The 25125-nt window shown below is 42.0% G+C and overlaps 1 protein-coding gene across 6 annotated transcripts; it reads right to left on the bottom strand.

Moving 5' to 3' along the window:
- Positions 1-4707: 4707 nt before the first annotated feature.
- LOC128809226 (SERTA domain-containing protein 2-like) lies at positions 4708-18953 on the bottom strand. 6 transcript variants are annotated; one of them, XM_053981021.1, is made up of 5 exons: positions 18888-18953; positions 17240-17347; positions 16939-17037; positions 15823-15941; positions 4708-8286 (listed from the first exon to the last, which is right to left on the bottom strand). In XM_053981021.1, the coding sequence occupies exon 5, from the start codon at positions 8280-8282 to the stop codon at positions 7431-7433; it is 852 nt and encodes a 283-aa protein (XP_053836996.1). In that variant the 5' UTR covers positions 8283-8286; positions 15823-15941; positions 16939-17037; positions 17240-17347; positions 18888-18953; the 3' UTR covers positions 4708-7430. The 6 variants fall into 6 exon arrangements, with proteins under 6 accessions (XP_053836996.1, XP_053836997.1, XP_053836999.1 ...); XM_053981022.1 differs by lacking the exon at positions 18888-18953 and adding an exon at positions 17520-18471; XM_053981024.1 differs by lacking the exon at positions 17240-17347.
- Positions 18954-25125: the final 6172 nt, after the last annotated feature.

The raw sequence follows: 25125 nt of genomic DNA, 5'->3' as shown, positions 1-25125 counted from the left end.
ATCACCTTGTTGAAGCTGATTGTCACAGGACACGTTGGGTTCATTCAGCCACGCTTACACCATCCCTACCCTGCTTGTAAAAGCTCATCAGTGTTGCAGTTCATGACTTGAATAATGGTGTAAATTCCTCTTATTTTAAAATTTTATGGAAACTGTTGACTGTTGCCCATCTTCCTGCATGCCCGAGTGCCGCAGGGGATGCACTTCACTGTCACGCAGGAGAATGTGTTGGTTCCCTGCCAACTGCAACAGCTTTATTTATTCATTGGCAGTAACTTTTACACAAGTTACTGATCTATTTATTTGCTGCTCTGGCCATTCTGAATATGAAAATATTATATGGCTTTTTGTTTAAAAGAGTTGCTAAGCATGGCAACTGATATTTTATGTGTCGAAAGCAGCGAACAAAGTTGGGGGTTCTGAAACTAAGTCAGTTAATTATTTAATTAGTTAGTTTAACACATTAGTTAATGATGTGCATATTCTGTTCTTAGAATTAAGAATACTATAAAACACTGGCAGACTTCAACCCTTGATCTAGTAAACTGTTCAGCAGTGACATAACAGTTGCTGTAATAACTTTAGTAATGCTGAAGATACCTCAGTGTTCTTAGCATGGGATGAACTCTGTCCTGCTTACTCAGTAGAAGGAACAGGGCATTTGGAAAAATGCTCTTTTAAAGTGGTTCTGCAGCTTCCCTGGCCCTGGAGGGAGTCCTGAAATGCCAAACTAGAAACTCCATCTGTATACAAGAACAGGATTAACTTTTTCAGTTAACCTAGATTTGGATTAATTTTCAGTTTCCCTTATATTCTTTCAGAGCTCATAAACCTGTATTAAATAGGTTGTAGTCTTAAGCTCACAAAATGTTAAATTGCCAGTAAATGGTGAATGAATAGTTGAGGTTAGTAATAAACATTATTAAAATCAATTATAAGATTAAAATCCCATTTTTATGCTTTCAGACAAGCAGGGGCCTGCAGAGGGGCTTAAGGGGGCAATTCATAGTGTGTGTGTAACATTCACTCATGCATCAGAGCCCTCTTTTCCTCTGGGCTTTCAACTTTGCCTTTGCTTTTGTGAGCACTGGATGAATGTATGGAAAAATGTTTTGCACTGTTACCCTGTGAGAAGGATGAATACGTCATCTTTCCCTCATATTAGCAGATTTTACAGCCCTGTCCAAGGTACAGAATGGAACGCAAAAGGGGTTCAGCCCTTGTGATTCAGCAGAGAAATGAACTACTGGCGTTCCAAAGGTGATGGGCTCCACCTTCCAGGTTTTTCTCTTTTGGGCAGGTGCTTTGGGCCACCTGAGCCCTCACTACGCGTAAGCACTGGCTGCCTAAGACAACTGAGGGACCTTGTAACTCCCATTTCCAATCTGAGATGAACAAATTCACCATTCCAGGGGAAAAGATTAGCAAAATTGGAATGGCAAAGTAATTCAATTCAGCTTCAAGGTTGGGCAGTTCTGGTAACCCTCCAGGCCCCCATGGGCATTTGGACACGACCGGCACATTTGGGGGCACCCACAAAGACAAAACTGGACTCTCTCAACTGACAAAAGAGCAGGGAGACAAACCAAAGCGTAGCCAACCATTTTCAGGCACATTTCATAGTAATGAATGAATTTAGAATTCAGCCTCGCCTTCCGCGGTTAATCTGGGAAACGAGGGGTGCCGGAAGCGCCTCTGACGCGTTCTGCACAAGCAGTGACCGCTCTTTCCGTGAGTCATTTCCTCGTTCTGCTGTCCCTGGCAGCCAGCCCGGGGTGCCAGCACACGCCGTGTCCCCAGAGGCACGGCTGCACCAGAGGCACCCGGTGTCTGTGCTCTGGAAGAGGCACGAGAGGAAATGTCCCTGTGTACCTCAGCACGTTTTAATCCACACATTTCACCGTTTCTAATCTTAGTTACGGGCGCTCAGCTGTGAAATCCTGAGTTTTGATGAACTGAACGTGTTACTGTACTCAGTGTTTGCAGAAAGCAAATACTGCAGACTTCTGACATTTGCTTAGGATTTTGAAAAGGTGACAATGAGAGCAAGGCAGGAGTTCTGGACAGCAGCACTAGACAGGAACACCTCTTCTGCTGGGATTAGAGGGAAAAAATACCCACAGAACAAAGTTTTACAAAGTTCCAATCAGCAGTGTAACTACTGAAATGCTCCCTTAGTGGAAGGAATGCTGTAAACATTCTTCAGACAAAACCCCCTCAAACCAAATTCATTATGAAAGAGTGAAAATTTTACAATGCATATTCTAAAATGTGGAATTTAATTAATTTTAAGAATTTTTTAAAGAGTCAAGAAAAAGAGGGGGGACAGTCAGACTCCAGGATGATTTCTAACCATACTAAAAGCCCACCATTGGTTGCTTATGCAGAGGCTGGGAAAACAAATAAAAAAATAAATTTTGTAATTTTTTTTTCCCCAAAATGCAAGGTCATTGCAGGATTTAAAGCACTCTGGTGTTTTTTAATGATGAAGATCAGCTTTAATAGTTTAAAAAAATGGGACTTCCTGGAGTATGCCTACTGCAATTAAGACAGCAAAGGGAATTGGGCTAAAACTGAGCTACCTGCAAATTAATTGTGAACTCCCAGATTTCCCTGTGGATCTAAGTTTAACTTTCCAGATCCAGTCTGGAAGATTCAAAAAAAAGTTTTTGCTCCTTCTACTGAAATATGTCTAAGAACCTCTTAAATTGCCTCCCAGAGCACAGCTTGGATGCCAGAGCACAGCCAGCTTGGCTTAGTGCTCTGCTGGGTGGGATAAGCAGGCCCTGATGAGGAAAAAATGTATGGAATGAAGTTGCAACATTTTTTGCTTTTTTCAGTCCAGGCAAGATGCCTGTGAATGTTGGGCAAATCCCGAAATGCCAAAAATCCTCCAGTTTCCCCAAACATCTACTTTGTTAACACACACTTCTACAGACACCCTTCTGCATCTTCAGAGCTTAATGCCTCACTTCTAACATTGATTTTGAACAGCTCAAAATTAGTTTTGCTGCTAATTTATAACTCATCTTCCTCACAGAACTAATGGATAGGTTATTTAATTTTGTGTATTTTACTGTTGCTTGTGCTGGAAAATCAGCCTTTTAAAGTGTCCCTTCCAGCACACAGATTGCAGAGCTGGACAGAGCACCATGGGTAGCACCCAGCCCTCCCCAGCCAGCTGTTTGAAGCAGCACTGCACTGAGCTGTGCTCCTCTGAATGCTTTTAAGTTCAGATCTTTCAGCGTGGCTAAAATCGATGCAAGTGTATGAAAGCCTACACCACTGAAAGCTTCACAAATATTTTCCTAAAACACTGAACTGCAGCACACCCTCGAAAGGCAGTGTTTTCTGCTGCCACAGGCACAGGCTCAGTTCTGTGCTGCAGCATCCATAGCAGCTTCCTCAGGAATGAGTCACTCCAAGAGCTGATAGCACCGTGGTCACACCACCGGGTTTCTGTGCAGTTCCTTTTAGACCTGTGCTTTTCACACTGTGGTCAGCAGGCTCCATGACAAAGGAAGTCTGTAAGCAGCAGCCAGTGCAGTCTCATCAGTGAAAGTTATGCCTCAATCTATATTATATGTTTTTTCCCCTTAAAATGGAGGGAACTTGATGTAATTCTTAAAATGGCACATAAAGAGGTTTGCCTCTATTTAAACATCTAAAAATGAGGGGAAGGACAATTCTGCCTCAATTCAAACCTTAGAAGTTCATTGCAAAAGGGTCAGGATCTCATTTTAGAGGTCTACAACAGGAACAGGATGGAAACCTCTAAACCTGAAGCTGCTGGTTATATTTGTACAAGCAGCCTTTCACTAGCCCAGAGTGGCAGGGCTTTGGTCCAGCCTGACAAGCACACAGGTCTGAAGAGTCACCACTATGTGTGTCAAGGACACTCGTGACACTTGCAACCCCTGAAGGGACACTGAGAACTGCAGGGCCTGGGAGCAGCTCACAGGGCACTGGAGACAAAGCCCAGAGGACAGCTCAATGCTAAAATCCTGTGTCACCTGTTCCCAACAGGAATCCCCCACTCTCCACTGGCTGAAAAAATGCCCTGTGGGCCATCCCTGCTTTGGTTACAAAGGGGATGTGAAGGTGTAATGCTTTTCAGTGACAACTTAGAGCCAGAGCAAAGCTGCAGCTTAGGTATTAACAGCTGAAGAAGAGAAAACCTATGGATTGTGGTAAATGAGTGTAACATTATTAGAAGATTCCAAATTCCAAACTGCAGACTCAGGCTCCCAAGCTGGGATGAGATGCTGTGTAAGACAACGACCACTAAGCAATGGAGGAGCAAACACCATGAAGACCTTATTATTAGTAATAGTCGGAATTATTACTGTTATAGGCATAACTGCCCAGGAATTTCAGTGTTCACAGTTCCTCTTTAGAGGCATCCAGCTCAAGCAGTGGTGCTTCCCTAAAGGAATCCATCCTTCAGGGTATGTGGAAAGCTCCTGTAGAACCCTGTTATGGGGCCTGGCATGTGTAATTTCTGTACAGGTTTGTAAGGTGTTTATTATTTCTAGGGACAAAGGATGGGGGAGAGGGGGCATGTGGAGAAGGAAAAAAGATACAAATGCCTAGGGAAAATGCTATGTCTTTGTGAGTGAAAGACCAAAGAAAAGGTGGCAGGGTGCCATAGATTTTTTTTTTTATGCTTTGTTTTAAAAACAGTCACATACCAATGGCTCCAAAATATAACTGGTTTAAATGCAAAACTGTGGCTTTTATTTCCAAACATACAATAAATAGGTCCACCACAACTAGCCTCTAACTTCATTTTACATGGAAGGATTTTAAAATTAATTTGTGCATATTTAAAAATTAAACTTCCCTTTGCACATAATTCCAAACATAACCTGACTGCATTACACACCAGCTCATGGTCTTGGCACTGTGACACAAGCAACCAATTAGAAACAGAGCTCTGTAGCCAGCACTTGTACAAAAATTGCATTTTGAATTGTTGATAAAAGATCTACCAACAATTAAATCTTTTGCTGCAGTATACAAAAAACTTCAGTACATAAATGTTGAAAAGCAAGTTGTCTTCTCTTCCGTTTCTGTAGAGACTGCAAGGTAAGTGGATTTATTAAGTGTTCACTATTTGCTATATGATACAATTTTCATACCAAAATATCTTTACTGCATAGTAACATTCCATATTTTCAAATGCAAAAAGAGATTAGATGCAGTCTTTTGTTTTATCCCTCATCACTGAATTTAAAGACATTTTTAACCGCATCTCTGTTTCATCACAGTGCAGAAGGCCCTTAATATTTCAAGGATTTATTCAGTCATATTTTTAATACAAAAGTAGAGGCTGAGGAAAAGCCAGAGTAGTCTATACACAATGCACAATCTGTGTACATTCTGAAGCTGTACCTCTTCAAGAACTAGTTATACACTCTTCAAACAAATCCCTTTATCCAGCAATTCAAAATGCTTTAGATCAGAAGTTTTATATTAGAATCAATACAATATATGCATATAAATACATTTATACCCTTCAGTTGCTAAAGAACCCAGATGGCTGCAAGGACGTGATCTGAAATGGTTCTCCATTGGCCTGGGATACCAAATTATGTCGGCAGCTGTTAACCAAGAGAGTCACAGTAAAAAATTGAGATCTCTGCACAAGGTAGGTGTGCCACAGCATCAGTTAAGACTACAAATACCAGGTGACACCCCAGCCCCTTTAACAGGGCCAGGATTTCAACTTCTGTGAGATGCAACACACAGGCAACATTTTTTCCCTCTGCCGACACTCTGTTCATAAAAAGTCTCAGCAGAACAACAAAAACCCAAAAAATACAAGAAACCAAAGCAAAGGTTTTACAACTGCAAGTTTCCAAGACAGGTGCTGCAGCTTTCAAGAACAAAGTAAAAGTTTTATAATTAATAAAAGAAGGAAAAAAAAAAAAAAACAACAAAATCCAAACCAAAAAGCAATGTGCAAGTGTGAAATTCAGAAGACGATAGCAGGGATCAATCGAGACCTCAGTTCAGGCTGAAACACAGAACGCAAACTGCCTGATGGAAAACCAGTTCTCACTGCAAATCTCATCTCCAGCTGAGCAGGATGTTTGTGTATCTGCATAAAAACACCCCTGCCCCACCCAGGACAGCCTGGGGCAGCAGCTCCGGGTTCCAAAGCCCAGGTGGCCCCAGCCCCTGGGAGGGGACAGAGCCACCAGCACTGGCTCCCCACAGCCCCCCGGGTGCTCCAGGGCTGTCACAGCAGTGGGTGATGTGTTCTCAGTGTTCTCAGCTTGGCTTCTGAAAGGATGCAGAAATGTTGGCTGAGTATCCTCCAAAGGTGCTAGAGGTTTTAAGTTTGAAGCGTTTCTTCCCACAATGCCAGGTATACAAATGTGTATCTCTTTAAATAATATTGCACATAAAAATCATCTTAGAATTTGTAGTGAAAACAGGGTTGAAGGACAGTGTTTTCCAAAAGAGAATAAAAAGCTACCTGTACATAGTAAATTTTAATTTAAAGAACGCCAAGATTATTCAAAATCTAAGCACATAATACTGACAGAAAAATGTTAAATTGCACAATCTACATATAAATTAATTTGTAAATACTTAAAAGTTTTTAAACATTGAATACCTTTGATTTCACAAATCAGCTAGGTCACTGTCAAAGGATCAACTTAATGAGTTAGAAGTACTTTCCCCCAGAAAGAAACAGAAACAAAAAGATTTGCAGTCTCAGATGAAGCACTGGAAAGAGTTAAAGCATTTCAGCTCAGAGGTAGTGCTAAACACATCCAACTAGAAGTCCATTATATTTGAACTATGATGAAATAACGTAGTAAAATGTAGAAAGACTATAAAATTTACAAAAATAAATAGTTCTGAATGCTTTAGAAAATGCAAGAGACTTTGTTGGTAAGTGTCTTGATCTGCTTTTCTGACCAAAAGAAAGCAAAGCGTGTCTCATTTTTAAAATATACCCATCTCTAAGAACGTGTCTGCAATCCACACAATCTAACTCTGCAACTTGACAGATGCCAGCTTGGCATAGACTCTGATATTAAAAATAAAGTGGAGGCTTTGTAAAAGATCACCTCATAAGAAATTTGCTTTGCATGTAAATTCTTCTGTCAAATTAAAAATTGCACATAAAAAAGTTTATTGAAAGAGGCATGAGGGGTGATGAGGGTATGTGCCCATTGTTCCACATACACCCTGGAAGGAAAGTGATGATTGCACAGTTCTGATAAATAATTTTTCTTTTTTAAAATCTGCCACTTTTTTGGTTTGTAAGTTTTGGAATTATTTAGAAAATTCTACTATGGACAAATTATTATTTAGTTTGCTTTTTAAAGAATTCTTTACAACTATTCCAGTGGCTTTTATCCTGAAACCAAATGCAAGTGGCAGTCTAAAAGTATCTTTGGGTAAAACAAGTATCAGGATCCAACGAGAATTTCCATGATGTGGTCCAACTCACTCAGATCTGTTCTACATATCTGAATGTTGTTTGCTGAAGAAGAATTACAAGATGGGAAGGTTTTCAATGGTTCTTCTGTAGCAAGAGATGGTGATCTGGGCGGCATCAGGGGAGGGCAACAGAAGTCTGAATCATACATTGAAGTGTCAATATCTTCAAAAATGTCATCTATTGCCAAATCCTTCAAGTAACTGGTTGAATTTGAAATCTCAAAGGAACCAAACACACATTCAGATCCCTTCAAATCTTGTCTGTCATCTTCTAGTTTCAGACCAGTATTTTCTGGAAACTTTGGCTGGTCATCTCCAGTAGGAACCAGACAAGTAGGTGGGCTGATATCTTCTACAAAGTCTAAATCCTTCAGAATAGATGAAATAGCAGATGACATGTCGTCGTCTGAAACGATCAGCAGGCTGTTTTCAATCGGGTCTTCTACAGACCGCAGGTCACAGCAGTGAGACTCTTGCTGACCAACACCTGAAGGCAACTGAAGGGAAATCCCAGGTGACTCCATCCCTGTGTAGCTGTGCGAAGCAGGAGCAATGCCAGGGCAGATATTCACTGGCTGCTGGTTGCTCTCTTGTCTCATCTCCTCCTGAATCTGCCGCACGGTGTTGGCGATGAGCACGGAGCGGTGCAGGTTGGGCTCCACCAGCATTTTGTACGTCTGTAACTTGGTGAGGCACATGTTGAGCACCAGCTGCCTCTTGAGCGGGTAGGGCAGACCTCGACTGGAATCAAAGGCACTCGAGAGACCAGCCATGCTCTCCTCATAGTCACTCAGCTTGCGCTTTAGGCCTCTCCCCAACATGAACCTGCAAGACAAAAATCCTGAATTAACCCTGGGCAGGCCCAACAGACAATTCTGAAAACCCTGTAGTGTACAATGTATTGGTTACCTGAGACTTTTGATGTCACAGAACATCAAGAGATAGAAAGAAATCCTACACAATAGTACTTCAATTGAAAATATGCACTTTCCAGCTATATTGTTTCACAGCAACCTTTTTCCTAAACAGAAAACATGGAAGAAATACACTAACTCTTTTTTTAAAAAGCTATATACTTCTAAGTACATCTGACTGACCACATGAAATAAAATAGATGCTTGTATTAAGGATCAAACAACTCTACAGAATATTTCATCATTTCCATTTTAGCATTCATTCTTAGGTACAGTAGGTAAGATTTCAAGCTAGTTTTCAACACCCATTTTGATCTCATTAAGCCATTCTAATGTCTTGCTCAGTGTCTCTGAGAACATACATGGAATTCTATGTAGGGCTGATTCTTCTCTTTTTTTCTTTGGTGACCCAAAACTGTTTTACAGCAAGACCAACAGCAGGACCTTCCATGAGATCCTTAGATCCATTCCATGGCTTGGTAGTTTGGTTAAATGCGGGAGGAAATCTGGCTGGGCCACTGAGCTCACAGAGAGACAGTGGGTTCACAACCTGCTACTGACTTCACACCAAGAACATCAGGTGGGACGCTATCAAACAGCATTTTAAAAGCGACCAATTTTGGTAAAATTGTTAGGGAAAAAAAAAATAGAATTTAGTTGCTTTCATTCTGCTTTGTGTGCTTTTGCAGTGAAATACAGTAAGTCTATGTGGTACAAAAACCTGTACACACAGATCTAAAATATAAGTGAGCTAAACAAATACCTGCTTGCATACTTTGTAATTACCATCCCAAGTCTATAGAATTTTACTAGGGACAACAAGCCCTATGCAATCACTCATTTAAACACAGAAAAGGAGTACACTCTACACAGAAAGCACTGGTAAAATCTTAGTTACACACATCCTAAAGTGTCCATGAATACAGACACCTCATTCCCAAACTATTAAAAAAAATTAAGCAATCATAAATTAGACACGAGTGGCAGATTAAGGGCAGATCCTTCACGCACAATGATCCAAACCCTGCATGCTGCTGAGGGCCTCCCAACTTCCTTTTCATGTGAGCACTGGATGCTGCCAGCAATAGCTCAGCTGATGGCCGCAGCTGCCAGCTGCTAGCCTGTTGCTAGACTTTTGGGGACAAGGAGAAGGCAGCAGGATAAAGCCTCTTTTACTTTCAGGATTTCTCCAGATTTGCAGGGCTCCCTGACTACGTCCATCTGCCCAGACAAGGCTGTTGGAGAACTCGGCTCCTCTGGAGGAACAGAAAGCAAGCAAGCAGTGCATCCCCCTCAGCAAGACACATGAGAGCAAACAGACAGCTGCTACAGGACTTTAGGTGTCAGACTTCTCAACAGTAGACACTTTTTTTTTTTTTAAAGGACATATCTGGATGAAATTCAATTTGTCCTAGGACTGCATTTTTACTTAGCAGGGAGTAGACTGGTCTATCTTCAGTTCATTAACATAGTCACTCTTGAAACAGCAACAAACTTTAATTACTTGTAATCTTACCACTTCTGCAACTTTTTAACTTTGGAACTCTGTTTTTCTCCAAAGTTTTCTGCTGAAATGCCACAGCACCGGCTGAATTTCTTTAAAAACCAGAAGGTGTACCTGTTCACCTGGGTCATCATCCTACACTGATCATGTATCACTCTCCCACTCCAGCACCCCATTAAGGGCAAACAGACCCAGCCAGCACTGAACACTCCAACACAACAAAATCAGAACAAATCTGGATACAAAGTTTAGACACAAAATATAAAAGTATTCTGGGGAGGCAGTGTGTGTGTGTGTGTGTGTGTGAAGGATCCTCAAACTACTGACAATACTGTCAGTAACTGCTAATTTTTGACACAATCTATGGAAAATCACATTTATGCAGGACAAGTAGACTGCCGCTAAATATACCAACTCTCGTTGTGAAAACAATAATTTATGCAAATCATAAACTCACAATAAAATTGTGAACTCTCCATTTCAAGTCGCATTTAAATGTTGTGTACTACCTCAAACATTACCTCACAGCATCACTCTAAGAACAAAAATTATGCATCAAAACAGCTGTTTTTTCACTAAGCACCATCATTCCCATACACTGCACACTAGTGGGGTTTGTTTGTTTTTCTCTCAATTAATTAAACAGACCAAAATTTACACCCATAAGGGAATGAAGATACGACCACACAGGAAACAGCAATTCTGACACATCATACATTCAGAATGCTTGGTTTTGATAATTTACTGCTTCTAATATTTTTTTAAATACACATTTATACTTTGTTAGATACACGGGACATACTATTCTTATCTCTTTGAATTATAAAAATGATGTTAATTCCTAACATCTCAAAAATGTGCTAGTATTTAAATTCTGTAAGCAAGCTTAAAGAGCAAGCAGACTATGATATGCAAGGATGTATAATTTCACAGAAACAACTTAACATGTTTTACTTTTCAATTCAAATGGTAGTCTTGTTAGACTAAATACTTCATGCTCATATAGGCAGACACCCCTCTTTTCATTCCTCAAATCTCCTTCATAAAATTTGTCCCAGAGCATTTTAGAAGTATGTAACAATGCTTGAGCATGACAGTACTTGACTATAAAAATGAAGTGCAAGAAACACTATTTGCTCCAACTTCAAATGGTTCTACTTAAGATACTCCCCACTCCCAAGATGTGTTTTTAAAATAAACAAACATAGTACTACCTTACATTTTAGAAATTCTGTGTAACATTGATTTATTTCCTAACAGGAAGGATCCCCTATTCTCCTTCCAGGAGCTGGATGACTTCAGAGGTTACAAAAAATTTGGAAAAGGCTAATAAAAACCAGAGTACCATTGGTACAGTGGATTTAAAAATTACTAGTGTCATGGTTGCTACAGGAGACATTAAATTTCAGTTCTTGTCAAACACACTCAGCTGCTGACCTACAAAAGACACAAAGCCCCTTTGTTAGCAGCTAATCTACATTTTATCAGGCCTTTTGCTTTACTTTCTAACACAAGAATTTCTGATGGGATCAGATCCTTAACAAACAACTGTATATTTTCTAAGTAGCTTGTTCTTCTGTAGCACTGCGATTGACACCTCATCCCAAACCCAAAATTCAGTCAGATGCTCTCTTTCGCAGCATTACTTCACAGCAGAAGATGCTGGTGGCATTATTTAATTATGCAATGCTTATTCCAGTTCAATTTTTGGTAGTAAGGCAAACAAGCAGCCATGCACACACAAACCCCCAGTTGGCTGCTCAGACGAGGAGCAGTCAGCCCTTCCATCAGCTGACACGAGGCACAGCCAGCTCAGAGCAGCACAATCTGGGCACACTACAGCACAGGCTCCAGAAACTGCACTCTCCTTACTTACTCCAGCCTAATTCCAGGAACCTACTCACAACAAAAAAACTGGGTCAACTAACAGGATTTTGGGATGTGCCAATCTGATAACTCTGTAATTTGTAAGTAAATAAACTGAATAAAAATGAAAAGTTTATGCCAACTTCAAATGCGAGGTCTCCACATAGATGCTCAACTATAAAAGCAGCAAGCTCTAAGTCACCCTTTTCTTGAACTTGAAAAAGTTCCACAAAAAAAATTTTTCTTCCGTTCAGATGATCTATTTTAAAATCTTTTGTCATGAAAAAAAACAGGAACAATGAGGAGCAACACATCTCAACTTTTTCCTGGCATCTTCTCATCCTCTCTCATTATAGTAATGCAAACTGAGCCACAGGCCGTTTATGGCAGAATGCTTTTTTAATTAAAATAATTCTTCAGATATAAAGAAGCAAATTGAACTCAGTATTTGGGAGTACCAAACTCTCTATTCACATCACTGAACTACAATGGAGTCTGTGTAGAAATTCTGCCCTGACACCATGTTCCTCAGTTCCTTCCAGTCCTCCATGGAGGACATTTCATTGCAACTCCTCCCTGCTAAGATGGGAAGAAGCATCCAAGCACTGTAATCCTACACCATACCAGGATTTGAAAAACTTGTGAGGGAAGAAGCACATCTCTGGTTGGCAAATCCACACAATACCAAACAAACAGGCCTGGTCAGGGTGCAGCTACTCAGAAGAAACATTCCAGGCTACCAAGAAAAATTCACATTGCAACATGTTGTGGACAATACAGGGCCCGTGCCACCATTTCAGCTCCATCTGTCACACGGTCTGACAGTGCAGCTGCCACTGACACATGGCTGGGAAGTACAGCTGGGAACACTCTCAAGGAATAATGCAACATGTGAAAACCTTCAATTACTTCTATCTGGGCAAACTACTACTTAAAAACTTTTTTGGAATATAAGGGAGAACTAAAGAGAAAAGTTAAACAATGTTCAGAACTCAGGACCTCACAGAGCTTTAATTTTCAGTAGAGAAGAGCTTCAAAAATGAGTGTATAAAACACAACTGCCACAGTTAGTATCATCTGAATATGAACTTTTCATGCCCAAAACAAGCACTGCATTAAATGACACAACAGTTATTTATTTACCACTAACTATGTTTAAATAGCACGATCATCAATAAAGTACCCGGCCTCCACTATCCAGTTAAAGGTAACTGATTTCATAGTGGTTCCTTTTGGCTTTTCTTTTTAGAGTTATTATTAAATTCAAACTTGCTTGATCCTTTATGTACAGCCACACTGCTGTATTTTTCAGCCCAAGACTGTCTCAAAGTGAAATACTACTTTTTCTAAAGGACAAAAGTATCAGCTTTGCAGGTGTATAAGCACCTCATGAGTGAAAGCTGCCTGTCCAGTTTGCAGTAATGCAACTTATATGTTAAAATCAAAATTAAGAGACTCTTTGCTATTGTAATTTGGGCAATTCCCTTTCAAAGTCTCCTTTGTCTCGTAACTGTAGAACCCATGTAAGAGTAAAAACAAACTCTCTGGGCTGTAGACTTGTGTTAGAGACTGACCAAGGCTGGCTGATAACCTGGTGCTCTGCTCACCCCTCTCTTCATGGACACATCCCACAAGCACACATCTATCTGCAGGAAGTACAAAGAAACACAAACACCCCAACAGTTAGGGCTGTTCCCCAGAATTATGCTGTACACTATTTTTAGTAACAATCCTTCCCCTACCTGACAGACATTTTTAGGCAACACAACTTCACAAGCAGTTTTAATTAAGTGCTGGACTGGTTATTGGCTTGTATTTCACGTAGAAGAAAGTGCACAAGGAAATGGAAAGGCTGAAGGTGCAGTTAACAGACACAGCCCAAATCCCCTCCTCCCATCTGGGCTTAGGGCTGATCACTTGGACATGCCTTACATAACAGTGCAAGCTGTCAGAGCACACAGAACATCTCTGATCTGGGGTCCCCAGCAAGTGCTGGACATCCCCACACTACATCTTGGCTGTTACCCTGAGCAAGTGAGGGAAGGACTAAATGCCTTAGGAAACACCAAATGAAAAAAGTTTAGACCTGAAGATACTTCCAGCTATACAAAAGTGTGTTTAATTCCACTGCCTCCCCACCCCTCCTCAGCCCTGCCCCAGTTTAGCCAAGATGAGTAACTGCTGGAGAAGGCACAAGTGACTAAAAGTGTGCATACAGGGAGGAGTGCAGTCCTACCAGCTTACTCCCATACCTAAACTCCTATGCAACAACTTCTTCACAGGAGTCACAAATTACCAGAAAATGGCTGCTCAAAGAAAGAAGACATAATGTCAACTTTTTGGTCAACAAATCCTGACCTACAACACGCCCACAGTCTGGTACAAAGCAAGTGGAACACAGAACCAAGATATGCTACTGTTCAGACTCAAGAAACCCCAACAAAAACAACAAAAAAACCCAAAACCAAACACACACACAACAACTCTGAAAACAAGACAGAAAAAAACCCACACCTAAGGATTTCCCCACATTTTGAAAGTAAGACTAGCCTGAGTAGCATTCACTAGATACAGGAAAGGAATGAGAGGAAGACTGAGTTTAGTACAGAATTATTCCAGAATTAGTAATGTTCCCACTGTCATTCACTATGTGTGGAAGTAGAAAATAAACCTGTATCATACACAAATATTTTAGGAGCTGAAATGATGTTTAGGAAGCACTTGGAAGTAAGTTTTTCTTTGATTTAAAGGTTAGTTTGAAACCCCCACAACAACCTGTTTATGTTATGTCTACTGGGATCTGGAAAATTCCCGCACTTAAGGACATCTTTCTAAGTTCCTTACTCCCATTTCACTTCACAAAGCACTGATAAGAGCTTTGCTTTATGAACTATGGCAGCTGAGTTTCAGAGCATGGCATTTCACTCTGGAGAAGGAACTCCTCTGTTAGGATCTGTACCTTCCACAGCTAAAAGAAGTGGGTTCCAGTGCTCAGTAGAGGGAAATTTCCACCCGTAAAAAACCCCAAACAAAACCACTATCATTCTTGTCTATCACTTGTGTATCTTGTTCCACATTTATTAATAAAGCTCATGTGTATACTTTTAATGAGAGTGTGTTTAGCAAGGTTTTTTAGGTATTTTGGGTGGATTTTTTTTTTTAATGGAAGAAGGGCCTGGAATAATTCAAACTAAGAATCAATACTAGTTGGCAAAAGCTAATACATAATCAAGAGTTACTAAACCTAGAAACTCCCATAGTAAAACTAAACTATAATTAAATGAGAATGTAAGACTCATAAAGGAAACAAGAAGAACCAAACCACCATGGTTCCACCAAAGCATCTCACTGGAGAGACAAAGGATCATTAGAGCTGCAAATGCAATGACAGACCTCTGCACAGCTTGTTCTAGTCAACTGAACAGTTCTCAATCCCACATTTGCTTCAAACAGAAAAACTAAATGCATTTCCCTACATAACACTAACACACGTTTTAGGGTTACAGTGATCTAAAAGATCTACTAATAAAGGAAGTTACAGATTATTAAATATTAAAAATTGGCATGCCCATACTTTAACAGAAAAAAATAGACCATGAACAGTAAAAGCAAACAAGAAAAAAAAAAGCTCTTTTCCTGATAGAGGACTCTGCATTTATTCTTTCACTAACCAAATCAGAAATCATTGAATTTTCTCTTGTAGTACACAACTTTACTTGAGTATCCAAAGTGCCACCTTCTCACAAAACAAAATTGCAACACTCAATTTTAGCAGCTGAAAAATGGATCTTACCATAAGTCTGAAGTCTTAGTAAAGCAATTTCCAAGAAGAGAGTGATCTTAAGGTATTATGCTTTATTGCATTGTAATAATTCCCCCTTATCAAGGAAAAAATATTAACAGAAATTCTGAATACTCAAACCAAAGAGTTTTTACCTTGCTTTATATTATATATCCCATTTTTAAAAGATGTATTTCAGTTTACCATTCTAATTCACATATAACATCTGTAGCCCATTATCAGAACATGTCCTATGCACGTAAGACACAATTTCATAAAAATATACAAGTAGTTACCCTTAGAAAACAGAAAGGAGTCCAGGCAGGAAGATTCTGGATTTTGCATAAAGCGTGGTCATCCAAGAGTCTTGAACTATCCCAGAGGCCAAGCCATCCACCGAGGTAGGATGATGCGACTTAAGAGGAAAACCAAAACAAAATCAGAGTATTTAATTACTATGTGGTGGCTTTTATTTTTTTTTTAATCAGAAGCATTAAGCACACAATTCAACACAACTTTTTAAATTATTTGTGGTAAATTCTATAAAAGCAGATAAATGTGGGTTAAACCCCCTAAAATTCATGAATACACTGAAATAAGAGGACCTAACAGTTTTACCTGTGAACACATAAAATGTGGAAATTATCTTTCATAAAGGAGTACTGCAGAATGCTGATCCTCTAAGCATTAGGCTTTAGGATAAGGAGTTGCACTGCTACTTCCTCAGGTTATCGAACATCAATTTACAATGTAATCATCTCCAAAATTACATAATCAGGAGAGAGAATACCATGCAGTGTGAAGAACTACATTTCAGAATTATTCCCTAATGCTTACAGGCTGCAAAAGCAATTAGACTTTTATTTAGTCCCCCAACTTTCCTCTTTTTCAGCATACACAAAACCAGTATGAGAAGACAGCTGACAAGGTGTCCTACGATTGTGTCTAATGTTCGATGTGGCACCATTTCCATCAAACCCCTGCTATAGCAACATCTGCAGTATAGCTAGAGACCACATGGATTAAATGATGGATTAGCTCAAGGCATTGGTAACTGGGAAATGTGAAAAGGCTGAAGTGACAGTAAACTATGGGCTAGGCTAGGAAATGTGGAGGGAATCGCACGATCCATGCTCTTGAGGTCTCACCTCCACCTGGAGAACCAAACAGTTATGAATTCCAAGAATTAAAGCCCTTGCAGGGGCTAACAGCCTGCAGCCAGGATTGGATGTGACATGCCTGTTTGTGCATATCACACACACACACATCACACCTGACCCAGCCTCACAAAGGCACCGCAGGAGCAAGGATCAGTACTAGCTGCACAAACACAGTCCTTCGTGATCAAAAATCAAGAGTTCATACATTACTTCACAAATCTTAAAATAATACATAGTGAAAGGCAGTCTTACATTCAGACAGACGGGCAAGTAAACGCCTACAGTTCATCTTACATAGCAACTCATAGCCTGATGCTACCAAAGGGCTCCTCCGCTTACAGAACCTCGGAACTGTAAAAATGCAGTAAAACAGCAGTAAAATGCCCGTGACCTAAGCAAGCCAAATCTAACCCACAGCAACAAACACATTAACATCTCCCTCCTCCTCCTAGAAGCTGACTTCTTTCCCAGTATAATGATATCCATGCTATCTGTAAATAAATAGGAAAAAAAAAAAAAGCCCCAAACAAAGAGACAAATGAAGATTCATAACCTATTTGCTCTGAAACAGCAGGACTTCAGATGGTCACTATTGAGGTTCATTTAAAGTGTACTTGTCAGGTCACAGAGAGAGGTGTGCAGTCACTGCATTTTCTATACACTGAATATAAAAACACATGTTTTAGAGTTTTAGGATTCTTTAATGCTAAAACAACTTCACAAAGCTAACAAGCATAGTAAAATGTTGAAAAGTTTTAGATTTCAGCACCTTAGCTAAAAAACCCCAAACCCAACAAAATTAGAAGCACTGAATAAAAAAATAGTACTGTTACTTGTGTTTTAGAAGTCCAATATTTTCCTAGAAGGAGATGAAGTCAAGAAGTTTTCGAATTTAATTTCTTTATTAGATACTTCAAAGGATTCCTGCAGAAGTAACTGTGGAGGTTTTGACTTTTGCCCTCTATGATTTCTGGGCACACTGGGTTAAGTGTCAGGAAGAAGTACAGAAGTAAGGTTATTAGGTTTAATTTTTACAATCTGTTAGGGGAAAAAAAAAAAAAAACAACCATAGAAGACACAGTAGTTGCAAATCACTATGAATTATATCTCTAGTGGATTACTTTTTGTCTTCTCTTCATAGTATGTGTTTAGGGGTCACTTTAGAATTTTGAGATTACAGCATCACTTCAATTTTTATGGTATTTCCCACACTGCAGTTAACTGCCTGAACTAGGGAATTTTAGCCACATCAATAATAAAGTGGAAAACTACAGCATAAGGCTTCCACCTATGTTTTTAGAAACGAGCATTCCAACACAGTTTGAAAAATTCCAGGCCTAACTAGGGCAGAAATTATTAACTGCACCTATTTGCGAGCTTAATCTGCAATATGCATAGAGACCAATCTTACGCTCCTCCAGTCCTATCCACCTGCTCGCAGCCCCGACTAACACGCGTTTACTAAGCCAAACAAAACCCGCTATTTAAAAATGTAACTGCAGCTTATACGTAAGTCGCAACTAGCGAGCGGCAGCGATCAGGAGTGCCAGGATGGAGCCGCTGGGATTCAGGGAAAGCCCTTTCCCGCCGCCCTCCCGCAGCCGCTCCCGCGGCTCCTGCCACCATTTGGCCTTTGTGGAAGGAGCGTCGGTGCTTCCTGCGGGCGTCCCGCCCCCCCCGCGGCCGTGGGCAGCGGTAACCAGAGACAACCTTGGGCTTCCCGAGCTGCGAAAAGTTACACTCCTCCCCCTTCCTCCGCCCGGCTCGCTCAGACCCCGGCCGGGCTAATTATAACTGCGCGAACAACTTCCACCGCCGGCCGCGCTCCGGGCGCTCCCCCCGCGCCCAGCCCGGCTCCCCGGGGCCGCCGCACCCGCACCCCGGCGCCGCCGTGCCCCCGGCCCCGGCCCCAGCCCGGCTCCCCGGGGCCGCCGTCTCTCCGCACCGCACCGCGCCACCCCGGGGCCCGCCGTCCGCTCCACCTGTCCCCGCTGTCCCCTCCTCTCCCACCGCACCGCCGGGTGCCCCTCCACCCCTCAACGGCAGGGCCCCCCCCCCTACACCGCCCCGTCGGGGCTCCCGCCGCCCCCACCTCGGCCTCCCGCCGTGCCCCGCCGTCACCCCGCGACCGCCGCTACCCTCCCCCTGCCCCCCGGCTGCCAGCCCCGCGCCCTCCCGCCGCCTCCCGACCGGCGCCTCACCTGGGAGCAGAGGAAGCCCCGTTCCTTCGCAGCCGGCCGCGCTCCCTCCCTTCGGCGGGGCTGGGACTCGGGCCGGGAGGAGGCGGAGGCAGCGCCACCCCCGCCGGGCCCCGGCAGCCTCCGCTCCGCCCTTCCCTCCGCCCGCGGCTCCCGCGGGGGGGCGCTGCGTGCGCCGCGCGCGCCAGCTGCCCGCCCTCCCATTGGCCGGCGGCCCTTTCAACCTGCCCGGCAACCATTTTCTGAGTGGCCGGCGAGCCGGGGGGCGGGGCTATAGTTGGTCCCGCGGCGCCGCCCAATGAGAGAGCCGGCAGAGGCGGGGGGCGGGGCCTCCCGCCGGCCTCGCCCAATGGGGACGCGGGCGCCGCCGAGTCCCGCGCTCCCTGGCGCGGCGCTCCGGGGGCGGCCCCGCCCGCGCTGCCCGGATGGCGGAGCGGCCGCGCCGGGCTCGGGCCCGCACCGCGCCGCTTCACTCGTCCGTGCTGCCGCACTTTGTGCCTTGAAACCACCGCGGAGCCGCCGGCCAGCCCGCACCCAAGCCCACAACCATCCCCGTCCCCCCCCCCCCCCTTTTTTTTGGTGTAAACTCGCAGTCCGTCTGTGACCAAAACTACCAAATTTCCGTAAAAGGCACGCCCAGGGCTCCACAGAGCAGCGTTCCTACAACGCCCCGGTGCCAGGGCGGTTGGGAAATGAGGCGCACACGTCTCCCGACCAGCCCGAGAGCTACGTCAAACATTGCACAATTCTTCCATGAATATTCACTTGATTTTTTTTTTTGCTTCAAACATGAGGTGGTTTTAGCCACGCTCAAACCTCATATTTGCTTTTCACGGGCATTTGCGTAATCAAGTTACATTGGCACGAGTGTTTGTACAAACCAGATTTCAAAATCTGACATTGAAGTATTTGTAAAGATCAATTTTGATCCTTCATCGAACCCTGCCATGGGTTCGTTACCTGATGCATCCCCTTAAAGCTGCTTGATCTAAACCCATCACCGGAAGAGCCAATCTCTAGGACATTAAAACCAAACAAAACTCAAGAACATTTGCACAGATGGGTTCCTACACTGACAGCAAGCACAGACCAAGTTCACACACAAGGTTCCATGTCGGGCTCATAAATACTACAGAAGCATTTGCAATTTTCTGGCGGAGATACACTACAACTTCGATGAAGGATCAGCTGCTTTTTGTGATTATTCAGCAAAGGAGATTTTTTTTCTTTTAAACCCTCAGGTCCAACAGATTTTAACCCTTGTGTCTCCTGATGAGCACTTGTGAAGGGGTAGGAGTGTGCAGCGGGGGCGAAGGGCAGAGAGACAGAAAGCTGGAGCTGAGCCCCTCGCTGAGGACAAGGGGATCGTCTCTCCAGGCCACCTCTCTCCTGCAGCACGGTGCCCCCAATTCCTCAGCCACAGCTGTGCTCTGACCTCACTGCTGGGGGTCACGGAGCACAGAAGGGGAACGAGTGCTGCCATGAGAAACACTAATGAATCCTTTTTGACACGCTGCCAGAGCCGTGTCACCTCCCAAAATGGCTGAGGGGTGACACCCCGACCCCCACGGTCCATCTGCTGCACCAAGTGTAAGTGCAGGACCAGTGTCAGCACTGAGGGGGAGGAGTGGACCAAACACCTCCCCCAGATCCCTTCCTTCCCACCACAAACTGTGGCTTAAATGGAAGAGTAACTCTGAGATGTTCAGGATTCTTCTGTCTGCTAAAGTCAACCAGGGACAACCAGGAGTATTGCACCAGGACTGACCCCTGCCATATGCTGGGGATTATCTCCAAGGAACGGACACAGGACAGGCATACAAAGGTAGCTGGTGCAGAAGGGACGGATCTGGAATCATTATGTCTAATACAGAATATAAAGGGGTAGTTTAACTAGTAGTACCACCAAAGTGTCCCCATAGCTTGAGCCAAGATTAGGCTTTGTAGACTTGATCCCTGTTGGCCAAAAGTCTGTGACCTCTGGGCAGCCCTGCAGCACCAGTACAGTCCTGGACAATTCTCCCTCTCCAGCTCAATGCTTGAGCCTCTGGTACAGCCATTCTCCTCCAGTCCAGACGTCCCAGAAAGACACCAACACCAGGTCACCCTGCTCTCCTCACTCTTTCTTGAGTGATTACCCTAAGGTGGTCTGCTGTTTTGTAAGCAGTTTTTGTTCTGTGCAATGGAAAAGGGTGAATGTGCCTTCTATAGTGGGTGTTTCTAGAAAGGTCAGTTGTTTCAACCATGATCTGACAAGAGCTACAGAAAAAATGAACCTGGAGTTAAAAGCATGCATCAGAACTTTGGATTCATGACTTAACACTTGAAGAAGTTCACAGAAATGACACAAAATATGGTGATTATTCACAAAGGGTTTGGTCACTTTTTTGCTTGTGTTAACAGTGGGATTCACATAAAAGAACTGTAACCTCGTTTAACTTGGCAATATTTAATGTCTCATGTGCTAGAGGAGCCATGCTTGTCTCACACAGTGAAGAATTCAGAGGGCTGAGCTCACATATAAGGTCTTTTGACAAAAATCTTCCTTTAAAAGGGCCTTACATTCTCAAATGAGGTTATGTTCTAGGAGTCTAATGCTCTCCCATTTTGACTTGAACTAAGCTTGAGGCAAACAGAGGATTGTATATGATTTTTAAATGATTTAAACATGGCCTTTCAGTATGACTATACTCACTGCAGCAGGCCAGAATGCCATTTTCACCAGCAGCATATTTGCTTTTGCAGCAAGTTCCACATAAACCAGGAAAAAACACAACCCCCAAACCAATCAAGGTCTCTATATAACTCATCTGAAAGGAACGCTGGGGGTTTGCTACTTCTTACCTTCATACTCAGCATCTATTAAAAAACACAGTTCCAGGAACACAAGAACTAATGAAGACTGCTTTCCTATGGATTTATGCCTGTGATTAATTACTCTGTGTCTAAGGTAAGAGCTCTAATTGAAGCTAGTCTCATGCCTGGAAACTTATGTCTCTCCCTTATCTGGATTACTGGTTATCAGTACAGAATGCTGTTTTCTTCTGGTATCTCCACACTTGGAAACATTCTAAAAACGTAGTGACTGTGAGATCTGATTGAAATGAATTGGCTATTCTAAAGCAGAATGGCAGAATGATCCTGGTATGCCATCCTTCCATAGGGAAGTGAAAAAGGCAGAGCACACTGCACTAAACCCTGGCTAGTTTTACCACCTCTTCTTGGTGGTAAAGCCTCTGTGAACAAACTATTCCTACACTTACTCAAGTTTATTAGAAAAAGCCATGACACAAGATGGTTATTATAAAACCTAACAACACCTTACTGAATATTTCTCAGACTAGGAAATTAGCCATTGTTTTCTTTTGTCAAAAGAATCACAATTTACAAGAAAAAGAACTTTCCCCCTATATCTTTCAAACAAAGCAGAGACAAAAAAGCAAATGACAGTACTGCGCTCCAATTTAAACAATTAACCATTCAACAATTTTGTCTTAAACATCAGTCAGCTCACTGGACACAAAATAACCCGGTGCTTTCCAAGTCTAGCCTTTCTCTCAGTAATGATTTCAAACACAGAAAAGTGAATTTGTTACAAGCACTGGGTTTTTTTTTTCTTTTACATATTAAACTCTTTTGGTTTTTGAGTTTTTTATCAACATACCCACTCTTCCCTTTGGAAGTCCTGTTTTGTAAGCTTGCACAACTCCAGGTTGTGCATTACTTTTTCTTGATTTGCTCTCCAAATCTTGTCTGTAAATGGAACATGAAAAATAGCATAAACTGTTTCCTTCACTGCAATACATCCTTGCACTTCCCACTCCTTGGGAAGCTCCATGGGGACTTCCAAATACAGCATACATGGGGATACAATTTCTGTTTAATTCTGGTTTTGGAAGAAGTCATGTAATCACCTGTGTCTTCTATTACTCTTCCCTAAAAAGATGACAGTTGAAATTACTCAAATGTTTCCCTAGCAATGCAAAGCAGCCGCTAGCATTAGGTTTTCCTATTGACATGTTTGTCATGCATGAACATTTACCACAATAATTCTTCAGGTCATAAACCACTCATTTCGGGGGAATGTTGGCTAAGTAAATGAATATTGGGTTTTTTTTAAGAAAGAGCTACCATACAAACTTATGAAAATCATGTCAAATAATGCAATTTTTGTATTTTTCACTAACTTTTTTTTTTTTTCCCAAAAAAAGCACTACAAACTAAAAAAGCACCAAAATAAGTCTCTTTCCTGACAAATTATTCAATGGGATTTCATCTCTCCGTGAAAATTCCTTGGAAAAAAAGTAGGAAAACTTCTCTTAACTGTCAACTTTGCAAGAGACACCAAGAAAAGTTCAGACAATCCTTGCAAAACCTTGTATTTGATAAGCCAGATTGACAAAAGTATGTATGTTCCTAAGATGTTTATTTCATTTCTTTGAAACTTGGTGGCTTTGTACTCTTAGTATTAGTCAGTGTGAAATAACACTCATTTAAGAACTGATGAACAAACTAAATTTGTCATCATCAGTCATGGTTTTTTTTTTTTTTTGCCTGTGGGACTACATCTTAGGCCTGAGACACAAGTATATTTTCACTTTGAACAGAAGTAACTTTTGAAAGCATTTTTATTTGTCTTATCATAAGTGTCAGAAAGCAAATGTGTTTGGTTTTTTTCATTCTAGCTTTTGACAGTTCAATTACATATATGGGAATATGGAATAAGCTGCAGGACTGTAAAGCAGTCACACAAATCAATATTCTGAGACACAAAAAAATCCATAATGGTCTCGTAATTACAATATTATACTATACTCTCAGTCAGTTTACAATAATGCCTTTTAAAATGCTTACTAAAGCAGCCCAGACATACCCAAGACTTCAAAAAAGTCTACGGACAGCTTTGAGAACAGGTAATTCCTGGTGAGTCTGAAGGCTCAGCTCATGTGTGAATCCCTAACCAGCTCCAGGCTGAAACCCTTCACTGCTGTGCCTCCAAGGCAGTCTGGTCAAGACAGGTGCTTTTTTAATTCAAAGACCTGATTCTCTCTTCATTGACCAAATTTGTCCTTTAGGCAAATATAGTCTGGTCGTAGAGACAGGTGATGTCTTTTGCTAGGCAAACTCCCAGAGCTGAGGCAGAGGGAGGGGGTTAAAAGAAACCAGCAAACACCACACAGACAGAGAAGCAATAAGCAGACTAGCCATTGTTACAGCAGCCTGGATCCTTGCACTTCTTGCCTTTGCAGAATGTCCGAGTTCTGATTTTCTGGCAAGGGAAAGGGAGAAATAAAACCACAGGCACAGAAGAAGGGGACAGATACTCAGTGCTACCTGCAAAGGAAGCAGATTGGATATTAGCTGTGTGCCTGACTGCTTCCTTTGCTGCAAGTCTACAGCCCAGTGCCATGAGCAGACCAACAGCCTTGTCTGACACACGGCATTGATGCTGTGCAAGCTCCACAACTCTTCCCTAGGAGCACAAGAGAAAAAAGGCTGCTAGGAGTGGCAGCAAAATCTGTCAGAAGCCTTTCCTAATTTAAGAAGTTTATTTTTTTTAAATTTCCCATTTACATGTAGAAATTAATAAAATCCCCAGCAGCAACTATCATCTCTCACCACTTGTAGTAACAGCTCACTAAACAAATGAGAATGGGCAGCTAGAAAATAAAGGATTTTTTGTTTTTTTTTTTTTTTTGTTTTTGTTTGTTTGTTTGTTTGTTTGTTTGTTTGTTTTTTTTTTTTTTTTGTTTGTTTTTTTTTTGCCAGGAGAAGTGAAGCTGAGTTAGACTGAGACACATTATTAAATCAATAATGAGAGAAGCTGATTTTACAGACTGGTCTCTGCAAAGTCAGACCAGTTGTAGGCACACAACAGTTCTGCATGGTGACTGTGCAAGTTTCAGCAATACCATTTCTTATACCTGCTGAGTCAAGATATCAGGCTTGTAAGAGCACATAAGATTTGGCATAGGTTTTAAGAATGTAATAAAACAGGATATATATTTCTGTTTAAATGCTTAACTCCACAAATGCCTACTTACCTAACAGCTTTTCTGTTAAGCCAAGTAGACTCTATAAATTGTTTTAATTAGGCACAGCTTCCTCAGTAAAGGAATGCACCCAGCTAGATGCTTTTTACAGAAATAAAGTATAGAGTTATAAATACACTTGTGCATTTGACATACACAGTTTAACAGTTATGAACAACTTATACTGATTCCTATCTGTAACATGTAGA

This window comes from Vidua macroura, chromosome 6 (genome assembly GCF_024509145.1).
Source record: "Vidua macroura isolate BioBank_ID:100142 chromosome 6, ASM2450914v1, whole genome shotgun sequence".
NCBI lineage: Eukaryota > Metazoa > Chordata > Aves > Passeriformes > Viduidae > Vidua > Vidua macroura.
Note: the sequence above shows the minus strand (reverse complement) of the source record. Positions and strands in the feature narration are given on the sequence as shown.